The following is a 15,095-nucleotide window of genomic DNA, read 5'->3' as shown; positions in this document are numbered from 1 at the left end:
AACAATGTGAATTGCAAGTGATATTTATTGTATAGACATGGGTAGGGACAGAGATTTCAGGCAGCAGATTTAGAAAGAGGAATTATGTACACAAGGAATATAATTTTTATTTTTTTCCTTTTTTCTACATCCTGGGAAAGAAGGACTCTAAAGTGGGGCTGTTAATCAGAAGAGGCCATTAAAAAAGATTGTAATTGGGAGCACAAAGGAGGCTACATCCCCCTGAGCCCTAAAAGAGTTTCCCCTAACAGAGAAGAGCTGTAAATAACTCTGACCCTTTTTGGAGGGGTGGTGGAGGCAAGGGCTTTCTTAAAATATGCTTGAGCATCTCTTTCTCCCCTGAAAAGGAGGTGGGTGTTGTGGTTTGAAACACTGTCAGCAAGAGGAGCAAAGGAAAGCTTGTTTTTGCATTCTGTGTAGGGAGGCATTTGAGCATCAACTTTATCTGAATGAGAAAGACACACTGGAGCCACAGCCCTCTTCTCCCTGGTCTCCTCCTGAATTGGATCCATAACCTCCTCTAGAACTACCACCTCTACCTCCTCCAGAACCAGACCCTCTGCTTCCAGAACCACTGCCTCCAGAGCTATAATTTTTTCCTCCTCCAGAGCCAGATCCCCTGCCTCCAGAACCACTACCTCCAGAGCTATAATTTCTTCCTCCTCCAGAGCCAGACCCCCTGCCTCCAGAACCACTGCCTCCAGAGCTATAACTTCTTCCTCCTCCAGAGCCAGACCCCCTGCCTCCAGAACCGTGTCCTCCTCCTCCTCCAGAACCTCCAAAGCCAGCCTTGGATGCCACATTGGATGAGATAGTGCTGCTGCTTATAGCTGTAGAGAGAAACCAAGTCACAGTGAGCATCCTGACTCCCTCTACATACCCACTCCTGATACCCTCACCTAAGGGATCTCATAAAAAAGGATCATCCCACATTACTTACATATGCTCACGTTACTGCATACTTCTCCAGAGATTCTACCAGGGAAGAAGAGGGGAAAAAAGAGGTACTGTGATCAAATTGTTTTTTTTTTAATTTTGTAACCCCAGTTCCAAGACCCAGTGGTATGGGACTCTGTCTTCATCAGTGGGGAAAAAATGCCCTGCATGAGGGGTAAAGAAGAGCAAAAGACTTCAGAATGGCTCTTTGGCTATCACCAACTCTATCCCACCACACTAATGGGTTTGGGGACAGTTATTTTTTTTTCTCATCAATCTCATAAAATTAGAGTTCCCATAAGGAAAGAGTGGCAAATACCACTTCAACAATCCCATTTTCTTCAGCAATGACATAATTTTAAAATGCTGGCACAGTCCTGCCTTTGGAATGCTCCCTACTCCAACCCCTACTTCCTTACCTTTAAATGCTCTTGTTTTTCTAAGAGAGGTGGGGAGGACCCTGGATGGTCCAACTGAAAAAATAATCATTTGACTTTCCAGTTTTTTTCAACAAATAATATTGCATCTGGTATTCTTAAAATTCACTCCCAACAAACAAAAAGTCAAGCCACACTCTCATTCTGATACAGAAGGACCTAGAATAAGACTGTCCCTTCTTTATTCTCCACATGCCACTACCCCTAGCTGAAATCTTTGTAAACTCTTCTCTAAGCGACACCCCTTCACATATAGACTAAAGGTACTAGCCTAAGCAGGGCTACCATTCCATGACTTATACCTTTCTCTGAGAAGAAAAAAATGAAGGCTTCTGTTTTCCCTCCTTTTGCTACCAAATTATAGACTGCTATTTAAGCAATGGCAAAATGTATTTATAGGGCAGTTAGAAGGTACATGGATTAGTAGCAGGTGTAGAATCAGAAAGACTCATCTTCCTGAGTTTAAATCTGGCCTGAGACACTAATTAGCTGTGACCCTGAACAAGTCACTTAACCCTGTTTGCCTCCACTTCTTCATCTGTCAAATGAGGAAATGACAAACCACTTCAGTATCTTCCCAAGAAACCCCAAATAGGGTCACAAAGAATTGTATACAATAGAAACAAATGAACAACAATTTTTTAATTGAATTTGTGTAAGGTGAAATTATGTTTATTCTTTCAGAGGTGGAATAGGAGATATAATTTAAAACCTTACCTAGGGCATACGTTGGCCTTAGCAATTCTGTTCTACTCAGACCTAGCTTCCTAAAATGCCACAGTTGGGAAGGAATTTTACAATTGAGGAAACTCACTCAGAGAAGGCAAGTCACTTGTCCCAGAGCTAACAAGTAGCAAAAATAGAGCTTAAACCAGATATCCTGACTGAGGCACATTTTTTTGATGCTTACCCTTCCCTTCTGTCACTTTACCCTGACAATTAGCCTGTCCTATTCAGTGCAGATATAACTTTTAGCTGCCATATTTTCCCCTTCTCTGGTCCTTAGCTGTCTTCTGCCTTTCCTCATCCCAAGAGTCCTCCCTCTCTGTCATTCCTCTGGGGGAAGAGAGGAGGATTCAATGCCAACTTAGGGCTTCTATCATTCTTCATCTCTATCCATAAAATGTGAGTCATCTTTCAGTGCCCTTACCTTTCCTCCTCTACCTCCAGCAGCTTCCTGTAGGTGGCAATCTCCAAATCCAGGGCCAGTTTGACATTCATCAGCTCCTGGTAGTCCCTCAGCAGGTGGGCCAGCTCCTCCTTGGTTTTCTGGAGAGCTTCCTCCAGCTCCTCCATCTTGTGTCTGGCATCTTTGAGAGCATGCTCCCCCCGTTGCTCTGCATCAGCAATGGAGTCTTGCACACCTTGGCACTACAAAAGAAGGGGAAGGAGAGGTTCCGTATGTTAATGGGAAGCCATAGAAAGGCAGCTACAAATCCCAGAGGAAAGAGAAAATCAAAGTGAACAGGAAACAGAAAGGTTGATGGAACAATTCAAGTCTTACTGGGAGTGCCATTATAATTGCTACAATTCTGAATAAGGCTACAAAGATTTTGCTGCTGATTGATGAAAGCTCTCCTCTGTGTCTGTATTATCATCTCACCAATCATCATCCCTTGCATTTATATATAGCACTGTGTACCAATGTCTACATGTTCATGATTTCATTCAATCTTCATGACATAACCATGAAATGATAGGCTTGATATTGTTATCCCTATTTTATTTATTTATTTTTTAAACTCTTACCTTCCATCTTAGAATCAATACCGTGTATTAGTTCCAAGGCAGAAGAGCTGTAAGGGCTAGGCAATGAGAATTAAGTGACTTGCCCAGGGTCACCCAGATAGGAACTATCTGAGGCTATGTTTGAACCTATTTAAGAGCCACCTCCAGGCTTGGCTCTCAATCCACTGAGCTACCTGACTGCCCCACTTCATGCCCATTTTAACATTTTAAAGAAAAGAAAATGGAAAATGTTCAGAGAGTGTCTTGCCTTTCCTTGTATCCTTAATGCTCAGGAAGGATGGAAACAAGTCTTTATCATGCACTTATAATGGGCCAGGCATTATGTGAAATGCTTAACAAATTTGATCTCATTTGACCCTCACAACAAATCTGGGAAGTAGGCGAACTCCCCATTTTACAGTTGAGGAAATTGAGGCAGAGGTTGCTTAGTATCACACAACTAGTAAATGTCTGAGTTCTTCTTGATTCCATACCCAAAGATATACAGCCACCTAGATGCACAGTGCTTAGTATATCATAGTACACATGTTTACTGACTACTTCGATGGTGGAGTTTAGAGATCAAGGATATACTTTAGAATCATCTAATCCAATTCACTCATTTTACTCAAAGAAGAAAATGGAACCTGGAAACCTTAAAGGGCAAGTCCTAGGTCACATAGGAAATAAAAGAACAGAGTGTGAGTCTGTGAGAGAGAGTTCTTGATCATATTGCCTAAAAAGTACAATGAGTCTTTGTATGTACAAGAAGTACAGTTGTACCCATTAGAAGGCAGAAACTGAGTCTGTGTGTTGTATACCACATTACGAAATGAAGATAAATGTTAATTCCAAGGCATGGGATCATTTCATGTTCAGGCTAATTTTGTCTGCAAATAGTAAAATCCATCTATCCGTCTCTCTCTGTCTCTGTCTTTCTTTTTCTCTCTCTCTCTCACTCTCACAGACTCACATGGCTCTTCACAGCCTTAGAAGAAACTTAAAACTCATCCAGTACACCATCCCAGTCAACCACTGAGACCAGCCAGGAAGGCAAATTGAAGCCAAGGCTCACCTGCTTTTTCACATGGGAGATTTCTCCCTGAAGTCTCTGGATCATGCGGTTCAGCTCACTGATCTCCATCTTTATTTCCTTCAGGCTCTCTCCATGTTTCCCTGCAGTGATCTGGAGTTCCTCATACTAGTGTTGCAGAGAAAGAAATGGGGAAAGAGGGAAGGTTTGTTTGTAGTGGATTTTGCTTGTTGCCCATGACTAGACCAGAAAGTGAGAAGTGAACCCCCTCCATGCCCTCCTCCTCAAGACTGATAAATTATAGGGTATCTTCCTTTAAAACCCTCACCTTCTGTCTTAGTATCAGTTCTAGGACAGGAGAACAGCAAGGGCTAGGCAATCAGGGTTTAAGGGTCACACAACGAGGAAGTCTCTGAGGTTAGACTTGTACTTGGGGCCTCCCAACTCAAGGCCTGCCACTCTATCCACTTTGCTAACTTGCTGCCCCTTCTCACTCATTTTTTCAGATGAGAAAACCAAAGCAAACAGGGTTAAGTGACTTGGTCAGGGTCACATAAATAGGAAGTATATGAGGCCAGATTTGAACCCAAGTGCTCTCAATTCCCAATCTGGAACTCTATCTACTGTGCTACCTAGCTACCTCAGCTCTAGGACATCCGAAGAAGTCAGTGGAGGGTAGCTTCTATCCTCTACCAGTCTATACAGGCTAGGATGTCATCTATAATTCTCCAAGGGAATTTAGACAATAGGCCTAGATTTGGGTCCTTTTGGGAAGCAGGGACAATGATTAGCATTAGGAATCTCTACTTCAGGCAATAAATTCATTATCACTTCTAATTGCCCGTAAGCTACTGCAGCTCCCTGGCTTGGGTTCAAAATCTGTTGTAATGGGACTGGTTAGGTTCTCACTTTGCTGTGGTATAGGGCTTCCACCTCTGTCTTGCTCTTCAGGGCAATGTCTTCACACTGGGATTGGATCTCCTTGATGATGCTATCCATGTCCAGGTTGCGGTTGTTGTCCATGGACAGGATCACATTGGTATCAGTGATGCATTTTTGCATCTGGGACTCCTCCTGAAATAGACAGAACTCTGGTCATGACTCCCATTTGCAGGGATATGGGGAAGAAAGTGGGATCATAAGCAGAAGAAGATTTTGGCAGAGTGGGACAATATCCAGACTTCTATTTCAATGCCCCCCTCCCATTCGAAGGCTATGCCTACTTGTTGAGTCATGTCACCAATGAAAGGTTGTCTCTGATGCTTTGTTTAAAATTCAGGTGATTGAGAAAGCCAAGATGGCACAGTCAGGCAGCAACCGAGCTAAACTCTCCCAACATTCCCCTGTGAAAATGTTTAAAATAACTCTTCATATCGGTTTTGGAGTGGCAGAGTCAACAAAAGGTCAGAGTGAGATATTTTTCCTAAGACAACTTCAGAGCTCAACAGGAAAGGTCTATGACAATGGCGGGGGGGGGATCTGTTCTTGAGTTTAGCAGCAGCACAAACCATGGGACTTGAAGGTGATTCCTAAAGCAGTAGCTTTAGGAACACGGCTGACAGATGGTAAGGGGGTCAGGCAATTAATGGTCAGAAAGAGTTTACAGGAGACCCTTTGTTGGCACAGGGTGCAGCTGGCATTGATTGGCAACTCTATTGACAATAAGCAATTCTGGGACATAATTCTAGTTCATGGAAAAAGCATAAGAACTAAATGAACTGATGCAAAATGAATTGAGAAGAGTCAGGAAATCGTTGTGCACAGTATAGCAATGTTGTAATGATGAGCAACTGTGAAAGAATTGACTACACTGATCAATACAATAATCCAAGGGAATTCCAAAGAAGTTATAATGAAAAAGCTATCCTCCTCCATAGAGAGAACTAATGAACTCAAGAGTGCAAACTGAAGTATAATTTTCTTGATTTATTTATTTTTTGCTTTTTCACAATATGGCTTTAAGTAAATATGTTTTGCATTTTCAAATATATAACTGATATCATTTTGCTTGCCTTGTCAGTGGATGGGGTAGGAATAGGAAGGAGAAAGAATTTGGAACTCAATTTAAAAAGAAAGAGATATTTCAAAGTAAATAATAAAAATCAAAGAACAAGTGAGGAAAAATAAATTTTTAAAAAATTTCACAGGACTGAATCTATGGTATAGGTGGAACAATTCTGGATCGCATCATCTATCTGGACTAAGAGGTATTTTCTCCTTTAGAGGAGGCTGTAGGACAATAACTGCCCTGTCATACATTATACAAGCTACCACTAATAGTCTCACCTCCTGGAAATCCTGCTCAATGGTCTTATCATTGCAGGCTGTCAATTTGACAATGAACTCTCTTTCCTGATCTTCTGTATGCTCCCTAATCATCTGGAAAGAGGGCTTTGGTGTCATCATCCCCAATGAACACCAAGAGAAATGGTTCTTTTAAAAATCATACCGTTTCAAATAGGACACGTAAGAAGTCGGTTTCTTCTCTCATCAGGTTCACCTTGTTCTCCAGGTCCACATTGTTCATGTAACCATTGTCCACGTCCTTGAAAGAGTAATAAAGTCATAATAATAATGATATAATTATGGTCAATGTTTATATAGCCCTTTTTAGTTTACATAGTGCTTTTCGCATGCTATCTAATTTGATTCCCTCAACCATCCTATGCAATAGGTACTATTATTACCTCCATTTTACAGATGAGGAAATCGAAGCTGAGGGAGATTAAATTGTTTGTTCTGGGCAAACTAATAAGAATCTGAGACAGGATTCAAATTTTAAGTCTATCACTCTATGCACCATAAAGCTTCCATACCTTCTTGCCTCCCCTATATGGTTTCTCATGCTCCTAAACCCCAACTGCTTCAAAAACTGATGGTGAATTCTTCCCATTCCCAAGTTCTCCCACCTCAAAACCTTCCTTCATAATACTCAAATTTCTTCAGTATTTTCTTTGAAGTGCTCCCTCTGAATTATTCCCCTAGTAAGCCTTGCCTAATTTGCATTCCTACACAACGCTTTTTAATCCTTTTGTTACATTTTCATGTGCATGGGGTCACAGTTTCAAAGAATGTTCCCCATTTTCTTCATACATATCAGAGTAACATTCAGAATATTCCAGCTATATGATACCAACTACTCCAACCTCCTTTTAACAGTTAAAACAAACTTGAGGCCCAAAGAGATAGGATTGCTTATTTAAAGGCATTCCTCGTGGATGCCCTTTTTTCCTTTTTACTCTTTTCCCCCTGACTAATGCTATATGCTCTAAAATAAAAAAAAACAGTTCTTTGTATTTATATCATTATAATTGACTCAAATCATTTGCAACTATCCCTGTCATAAGCAACAATCATGAAGTCATTGAGTAAGCCTGGAAAAGCTAAATCTCTAGCTGCTGCCATATTCAGTGCCTTCTGCTACCAGAAAAGTCTGCCTTTCAAAAATAAAAATTGGGGAAGGGGGTGGAAAATCCTGATGAGCCATAGAAAAGTCACTCTGGTGCATTAAGTCCTTGACTTTCCCAGGGTTGGGTAAGGACATCAAGCAATTGTGGGCAATAAAAATTAATGGTACCACAAGGAATACTTCTCCTTCCTCGAAAGAGAGTTTTGCATCACTTTCTGAATATCCATCTTTGTTTTCCAAAGAATTATTCCACTAGGCTACAAACTATGAAAGGGAAAGTAGCATTTCTTAATTATCTCTGTATTCTAATAGTTTTTTTTATAAACAAATAAGTAGATCAATAAATGAGAGAATAAATGGCCAAGACAGAAACTTTTTTAAAACCACCAGCATTTCATTGCCTTCAGTTTTGCCTTTTTCCTTCCTAGGACTCAGAGACCAAGAATAGGTTGCTCCAGAGATAAAGAAAAGCTATTTGTCACAACTAAGATGGATCCCCATTCTGCCAGAGCAAGAATATACTAAAACCCTCTGTCCTCCTTAGAGCACTCTACTGTATCTTCCCCAAACCTCCAACTCTCTTCTTCCCAATGCATTTCCCTTGTCCTTCTCATACTGAGAGATCACCTGTTCTACTCTGCCATTTGAAGACAGTGAGGTCCCTCTCTAGCCAAACACCCCATATTTCTCTTACCTTCTTAATTGTCACAAAGTCATTCTCACAGCCAGTACGTTTGTTTATTTCTTCTTCATACCTGTTAGGATTCAGAGGAAAAAGCTCAATAGTAGCCTTGCAGTATCATAGGATTGAGACCAGGAAGGCTCTTTAGAATTCATTGAGTCTAATATTTGCATTTACAGATGAAAAATTTGAGCCCCTGACAAGTAAAGGGGATTTTGTTCTGGGCCCCACAGGTAATTAGTCAGAAGATTTGAAGCCAGTTTATTTCATTCATTCATGAATCTGATGCTCCCTCCACAATGCAAACTGCCTCTCCTGCCCTTTTTTGGTAGGCTTACCCCTAAAACACCCCATATCCTGGGATTTCCAGCAGAGTTTTAATTGAAATCATCTCAGTTGGGAATGACTCTCCTTGAGAACATGATAATATTAACAATAGGAATAATAAAAACATATTATATAACGATAAACAACAGCATTATTAATAATAATTATATGAAATGCAATTTCTAAAACTTCTTAGTTTTAGAAGCATTTAAGGAATAGTTTGAAGACATTCAAAGGAGACATTCCCTGTCCCAGAAACTCATTTGCAGAAGAATGCTTGCCCAGAGAATTTATTGTGTTTATTAATATTCATGCTCCATTGGTATTTCCCCACATATTCTTACTTACTTCTTCTTAAAATCCTCAACAAGATCCTGCATGTTGTTCAGTTCTGAGTCTTGCTTCGTTCTCTCTGCCACAAGAGCATCTGCCCGGCGCTTCAGGTTGCTGATGTAATTTTCAAATAAGGGCTCTAGGTTGGTTGTTTGGGTACTGACATCGATTTGCTGGAGCATCTCCCATTTGGTTGTCAACACTTGGTTCTGCTGCTCCAGGAAACGTACCTGCAATTTCCCAATCCCCAAGACTTAACCTTCAACATCCATGCAAGTCATGAGCTCTTCACTTCACTAGGGCTCAGAAACTAGGAATAGGTTGTTCCAGAGACAGGGATAAACTGCCAGTCACAACCAGGGCTGATCCCCCATTTTACTAGCCAAAGAATATACTAATACCCTCCTTCCTTGGAGCACTCTAATGCCTCATCCCTGGCCCTTCCCATCATGAGAGGTACTCTCTTCAATTCCACCAAGCAGCCCCCAAGACTCCAAAAGGGCTCCTCCCTAATCCTAGTGGAATTCCTGGCAAAGCTTTCATATATGCCAAGGAAAACCAAAAACCAGAATTTACTGGCATTGCGCCTAAGAATGCTTATTGTGACAGGACTAGAGGGCAGGGTTTCTCCAAGTTGTTAAGAGCCTTGTAAAACTCAACTTAGTTACACCTGCAATGCAATAGGAGAAAACCCTATAAAATTCCAAGGTGACCTCAATAAAAAGACTTTGTGTGTGAAATCTGCTTTTAAAGGCAGAGTTTTAATTTACCAAAAAGTCCTGATTTTGGTAGGCATGTAAGTTTTTAAGTTTCTTGGAGGGCTTAACCCAAAAAGAGAAGAGACTCACAGAACAAAAGCTGGAAGGACCATTCTACACCTGTTAAAATGTATCTCTAACAGCATAGAAGATTAGACAGATTACTGGACAAACCTCAAAGATCAGTGCATGTTTTTTATTGTTTTTTGATAGTTTGTTTTCTCACACATTTAAATCCCAATATTTCTTCAGCTAGACTGAAATGAGAAAACCAGTCATAAAGCCTTTCAAAATCCAGCTAAAATTCCACCTTTTATAAAGCCTTTCTTGAACTCCCTTAATGCTGGTGTTTTCCCTTGTTATTTGCCCCCCAGTTTTTCCTGTATGAATCTTGTGAGCATTAAATGTTTGCACTTTGTCTCCCTTTATTTCTTGAGAACAGGGATTGCCTTCAGCCTTTCTTTGTACCCCAGTACAGAGTACAGTGCCTAGCACATAGTAGGGCACTTAAATGCCTGGCTGGATGAAAAACAGCCTGCTGCTACCATAGGCAAGGTAGAATTATCCCATCTCTCCATTTCCCTTTGTACCTTGCAAAGTATCCAGTTCATTAGTTCATCATCGTCCACTGGCAATCCCCAGAAAAAAATTAACCAGCTGTGGTTCTTTTTCACTAATCACTGACTCAACCAAGACATACTGAGCCAAAATCACAGGGTCTCCAACTCACCTTGTCGATGAAAGTAGCAAATTTATTATTGAGTTTCTTGATCTGTTCCTTTTCATCTGATTTGACATTCTGGAAATCCGGATCAATTTTCACATTAAGGGGTTCCAGAAGACTTTGGTTGACAGTAACTTCATGAATGCCACCTCCAGGGTATCCTCCAGGACCAAAGCCACCGGATCCACCGGGGCCACCAAAACCACCGCCTGGCCCAAACCGACCTCCTCCAAAGCCACTTCCTCCAAAACCGCCGCCTCCTCCAAAACCGCTGCCTCCGCGGAAACCGCCTCCTCCACCGAAACCACCTCCACCGAAACCGCCGCCTCCGCCGAAGCCGCCTCCGCCACAGCTGCCACCTCTACCACCAAAACCACTGCCCCCTCTGGCCACACTGATGGAGATGCTTTTGTTCCCTCCGAGGCCAACAAGGCTCTGGCTGCTCATGCCTCCACCATGGCGCATCAAGCAGGGAGAACTGCTGACAGACCTCCGGCTCCCACTGGAAACCACTGCAGAGCCTCCACTGAAGCCTCGGCCCCCTCCTCTTGAGCAGGACCCACTGTAACCCCAGCTTCCTTTGTTTATGGAGCTCACACTGAAATTACAGCTTCCTCCTCCACCACCACCACCTCCTCCTCCACGAGACCTACAAGAGAACTGGCGACTCATGGTGACAGTCCAAACAAGGAAAGAAAGTTCCGATGTGTGAGGAAAGTTAAGGCTGAAGACTCAACTCCTCTGATGGCTAATCTTAAGGGTCCCCTTATATACCTGAGGAGGAGGCGTCTGCACTCCTGGGTGTCACTATGCTTATGCATGGGTTTGGTCTGCCTGGAAGCTATGTGTGTTGAGTGATTACTGGGCTAATAGCCATTAAGAATCAACTAATCAGCTGGATCCCAAAACATGCTTTAATTGCAAATATCTCTTGTTTATCTGGGCATCTGTCACGCAATTTGATTTTTGTGAAATCATCAGAAAAAGGAGATCATGGGCATCCTCCAAATTGGGATTCAGATTTCCCAATTAGGAAAGAGAGAGAGAGAACATTCTGCAGACTCCTGCCCTCAATTCTGAGTCTCAAGAGAGACTGGCTATCAGTTAGAATGGTGCAAGCTGACTACCTGACTTTGAATAATAGAAAAAGTGATAGAAAGTTTGGGAGTCCATTTGCTGTCTTTAAGTTTTATTTGCTTCAGGGCAAGTATTAACAAAAGAAAGCACAATATGAGACTTAGGGCTAGAAAGAACCTGAGAGATCAGTTCTTAGAGATCTTGGGTCCATAAATTTTTTTTGCAATACGATGGGATCTTTTATAATATATTTTCTTAAACCCTTACCTTCTGGCTTAGGATGGCTACTAAGAATCACTTCCAAGACAGAAGAGTAGTAAGGTCTAGACAATTGGAATTAAGAGACTTGACCAGGATCATATACCTAGGAAGTATCTAAGGTCAGATTTGAACCCAGAATCTCCTGATTCCAGGCCTAGCTCTATTGACTGAGCCACCTAGCTCTCCTGATCTTTTGTAATCTTCTGTATTTATTTTATGCTTTCAAAAGCATCAGGCTGAGAAGAGTTGCATGTATAGGCTTCACTTGACAGCCAAAGGGGCTCATAACACTCAGAAAGAAACTCCTAATTAATCTCCTCATTTTATAAACTGAAGCCTGAAGAGGGGTTTGCCCAATTTCACACAGCCTGAATTTGAACAAGTCCAGATCCAGAGTACATTTCACTGCAGCGCACTACCTTTTCATACATACTCGGTGGCCAAGGAGGCTGCCAAGAAATTTTGATTTCATAAAATCATCCCTCTGAGATGGCTTGGTGGTGATAAAAAAAAAAGGGTGAGTTGGGAGAACTGGGGAACATTTCCTTCTTTCTTTGCTCCCTTTCCTCCCCTCCCAGGGCCATGAAGAACCCATCCAGGATACCAACATGATTTGGATGAGATGAGAGTCATGGACCCCAATTCCTTCCAGTTGGAAGAAGTTGATCCATCCACCCAGGAAAACTCTCTCAGTACTATTCCCTAATCTAAGACCTATGGCCATTCTGAACCTTGCCATCTGCCCCACTGTTGTACTCTTAAGACTTTTAGTGTGTTCAATTGACCTACAGGATGAAGTTTATTATGTGCACTGGCTTCTTCAATGAGAATTTGGGCTCCTTGATATCAAAGATTGTCTTGCTTTTTACTTTTGCATCCCCAGTACTAGGCATAAGGGTCTTGACACTTAGCAAGTGCTACGACTAGTATAAAAAATTGTTGAGTAAAGAATCTAGGAAAATCAGTCAGAGATAAATTAGAGAGCATAAGGAGAATAGTAGCCATTGCATGCACCCCTCCCCACTTCCAAGTATATAAACTTGCAGAGGAATTCTTTCAATTACTTCACACAGAATCCAGTTGTTTTATGATAAATCTCAGAGATAGTCAAACATCTGCAACACAATGAAATTCTAGTCATACTGATTACATTCACCATATGTGGTTGATTACCCAAATTAAAATTCATACCAAATTTTTTTCTCTCCTCCATATTGTTTATAGATTGGGAGAAAATGTTACCTTTTATTTTTGGCAATGAGATTAGCATGGCACAGGGGGAAAAACATTGAATTTGGAGTCAGAGGACCTAATTTCAAACCTTTGATCTGCTATTTATTACATGTTGAACTTTGTCAAGTTCTGCACTTTTTTTGACTCTTAGTTTTCTCATCTGTAAAATGCAGATCTATATGATCTCCTGAAGTCCCATCATCTCTAAATCCATGGTTCGGGGGGAAAAATGGTGTAACGTTCTTCTCATTAACTTTGACTATCCATTCTTGGAGACCCAAATTACTTGTATCAAGATTCTCAAAGGACTTAAATTGTAATGCTTGTAGGGTGGTAGACTTTTATAGCTCCCAGAAGTGCCTGATTCACAAAGACATGCTTAGAAGTAGAGAGAAGCAAGCCTGTGGTCTTCGTTTGGCTTCTATAATTACATATATGCCAATAAAAATCATTAAGCTACAGAGATCAGTAGTGATTCTCAATGGAAAGCCAATTGTTTCATTATCTATAGGTATCTAGACAACATCCTGATTGTTAAAGATTTTGCCATGACTATGAAGAGACAATGTTAGCATCTTAAGTGTCTTATGCCATCCATCACTTGAATCTTTTATAGGCAAATAAACTGAAGCCTAGAACAGTACTAATAAGTATCAGAGTTGGAATAGCTTCCTAGTACTTCTGATTCCAGCTCTTCCTTCCCTTTCCTGATAAAGTTCTTGATCCCATATTCATGGGATCAAATGCATTCTTGCCTAAGACTTATTTTCATAACAATGTCCCTTATGAACCCAATTCATTATGATCTGGAAGTCAAGTTGGAAAGGAAAGTTACCATCCAGGTAACCCATATGGCTTTCATGAGATGAAAGTCACAAACTCTAATTCCTTCCATTTAGAAGATGACCCATTCTACCCAGTTAAATCATTCCAGCCCTGTTCCATGACCTAAGGCCTAAGGACCTTGCTATCGGCCCTGCTGTTGTAACTTATATCATGTAGTAAAGTATAGCTATTATTAGTAGTTCAGAAATGTTTATATTATATAAAATAATGATAACATGAAAATGATAAAATTTTAAATATCTTCTTCATAAAGTTTGTAATGTGCCAAAACAGAATCTAACACAAAAATCTTAACACAAAAATAATCTGTAAGTATATAATTACATATAATATATGATATTACATATATGTAATATAATACTTCTAGAATTAGTTTCAATGAAATACCTGTCAGACCTAGAATAATTTACTTATCATATCTATGGACAAGGGAAAAATTTATGACCAAACAAGAGATGGAGATATAAAATGGATAATTTTTATCATATTAAATTTTAAAGATTTTGCACAAACAAAACCAATGCAGCTAAGATTAGAAGAAAAGCAGAAAACTGGGGTGAAATATGGCAAATTACTCTGATAAAGGTCTCATTTCTCAAATATATAGAGATCCAAGTCAAGTTTATGAGAATACAAGTCATTTCCCAATTAATTAAATGGTCAAAGGATATGAATAGTATAAGACTTATTAAATAAGATTAATTACAGATTCTTGATAAGTTAAGAGTAGGCTAGGGAAAGAGTGTTGAAGGGTTACCTTAAGAAGCCAGCTAGAATCTTCCTAGAGGTTTCTTAAAAGAATTCCCAAGAGCCCTAGTGGGTCATCTGTGAGGACTGACTGGCTGAGCTTTCTCTTTGACCCTACAGAGGAGTAGGCCAGCAGGACCTGGAGAGAGCTAACTGCTGGGAACCTGGTAGAAGCTGGACTGATCTCTAGCTGGAGAAAGAAGAAGGAGACAGTGGATTTCTAATAATTATAAGAAGATAATTAAGTATAGTTTAGTAAGATTAGATATTAAATATTTAGTTCATTAAAGAGCTTAAGTCAAGCTTGAGAAATCAAGCAAGAAGCAGTCTCTCATGAGACAAGTGGGTACTGGGATATAGTTTAGTATTCTTAGATTAGGGAAATTATCTCAATCCTATATTTATCCTTTCCTTTCCTTTCCCTGCTCCTTTCAATAATATAAAAAATTGGTTTTTGTTATAAGCTGTCTCCAGCCAGTTTCCATCTACCAAATCTTCAACTAGGCCCTAACTGCTTTAATGGAATCACAACCAATACTAGCTGATAGGCAACTGCCTACTCTA

General features: G+C 40.5%; 1 protein-coding gene across 3 annotated transcripts; it reads right to left on the bottom strand.

The window, feature by feature from the left end:
- Window positions 1–441: 441 nt before the first annotated feature.
- On the bottom strand, window positions 442–11,039 carry LOC123250385 (keratin, type II cytoskeletal 2 epidermal-like). 3 transcript variants are annotated; one of them, XM_044679435.1, is made up of 10 exons: window positions 10,976–11,039; window positions 10,374–10,909; window positions 8,901–9,115; window positions 8,238–8,298; window positions 6,584–6,679; window positions 5,044–5,208; window positions 4,177–4,302; window positions 2,524–2,744; window positions 941–975; window positions 442–830 (listed from the first exon to the last, which is right to left on the bottom strand). In XM_044679435.1, the coding sequence occupies exons 1-10, from the start codon at window positions 11,037–11,039 to the stop codon at window positions 442–444; spliced, it is 1,908 nt and encodes a 635-aa protein (XP_044535370.1). The 3 variants fall into 3 exon arrangements, with proteins under 3 accessions (XP_044535370.1, XP_044535371.1, XP_044535372.1); XM_044679436.1 differs by having other exon boundaries at window positions 10,374–10,912; window positions 10,991–11,039; XM_044679437.1 differs by having other exon boundaries at window positions 10,374–10,912; window positions 10,997–11,039.
- Between the last annotated feature and the right edge of the window lie 4,056 nt (window positions 11,040–15,095).

Source organism: Gracilinanus agilis, chromosome 5 (genome assembly GCF_016433145.1).
Source record: "Gracilinanus agilis isolate LMUSP501 chromosome 5, AgileGrace, whole genome shotgun sequence".
NCBI classification, from domain to species: domain Eukaryota; kingdom Metazoa; phylum Chordata; class Mammalia; order Didelphimorphia; family Didelphidae; genus Gracilinanus; species Gracilinanus agilis.
Note: the sequence above shows the minus strand (reverse complement) of the source record. Positions and strands in the feature narration are given on the sequence as shown.

What these genes read in the sequence shown, in the direction of transcription:
- LOC123250385 (XM_044679435.1), bottom strand. Translation starts at nt 11,039, where the DNA reads ATGAGTCGCCAGTTCTCTTGTAGGTCTCGTGGAGGAGGAGGTGGTGGT. An exon ending in GTTGAGGATTTTAAGAAGAA is followed by an intron (nt 8,299 to 8,900) that starts GTAAGTAAGAAT and finishes GAATCCTAACAG; the next exon opens with GTATGAAGAAGAAATAAACA. An exon ending in ACTTTGTGACAATTAAGAAG is followed by an intron (nt 6,680 to 8,237) that starts GTAAGAGAAATA and finishes TACTCTTTCAAG; the next exon opens with GACGTGGACAATGGTTACAT.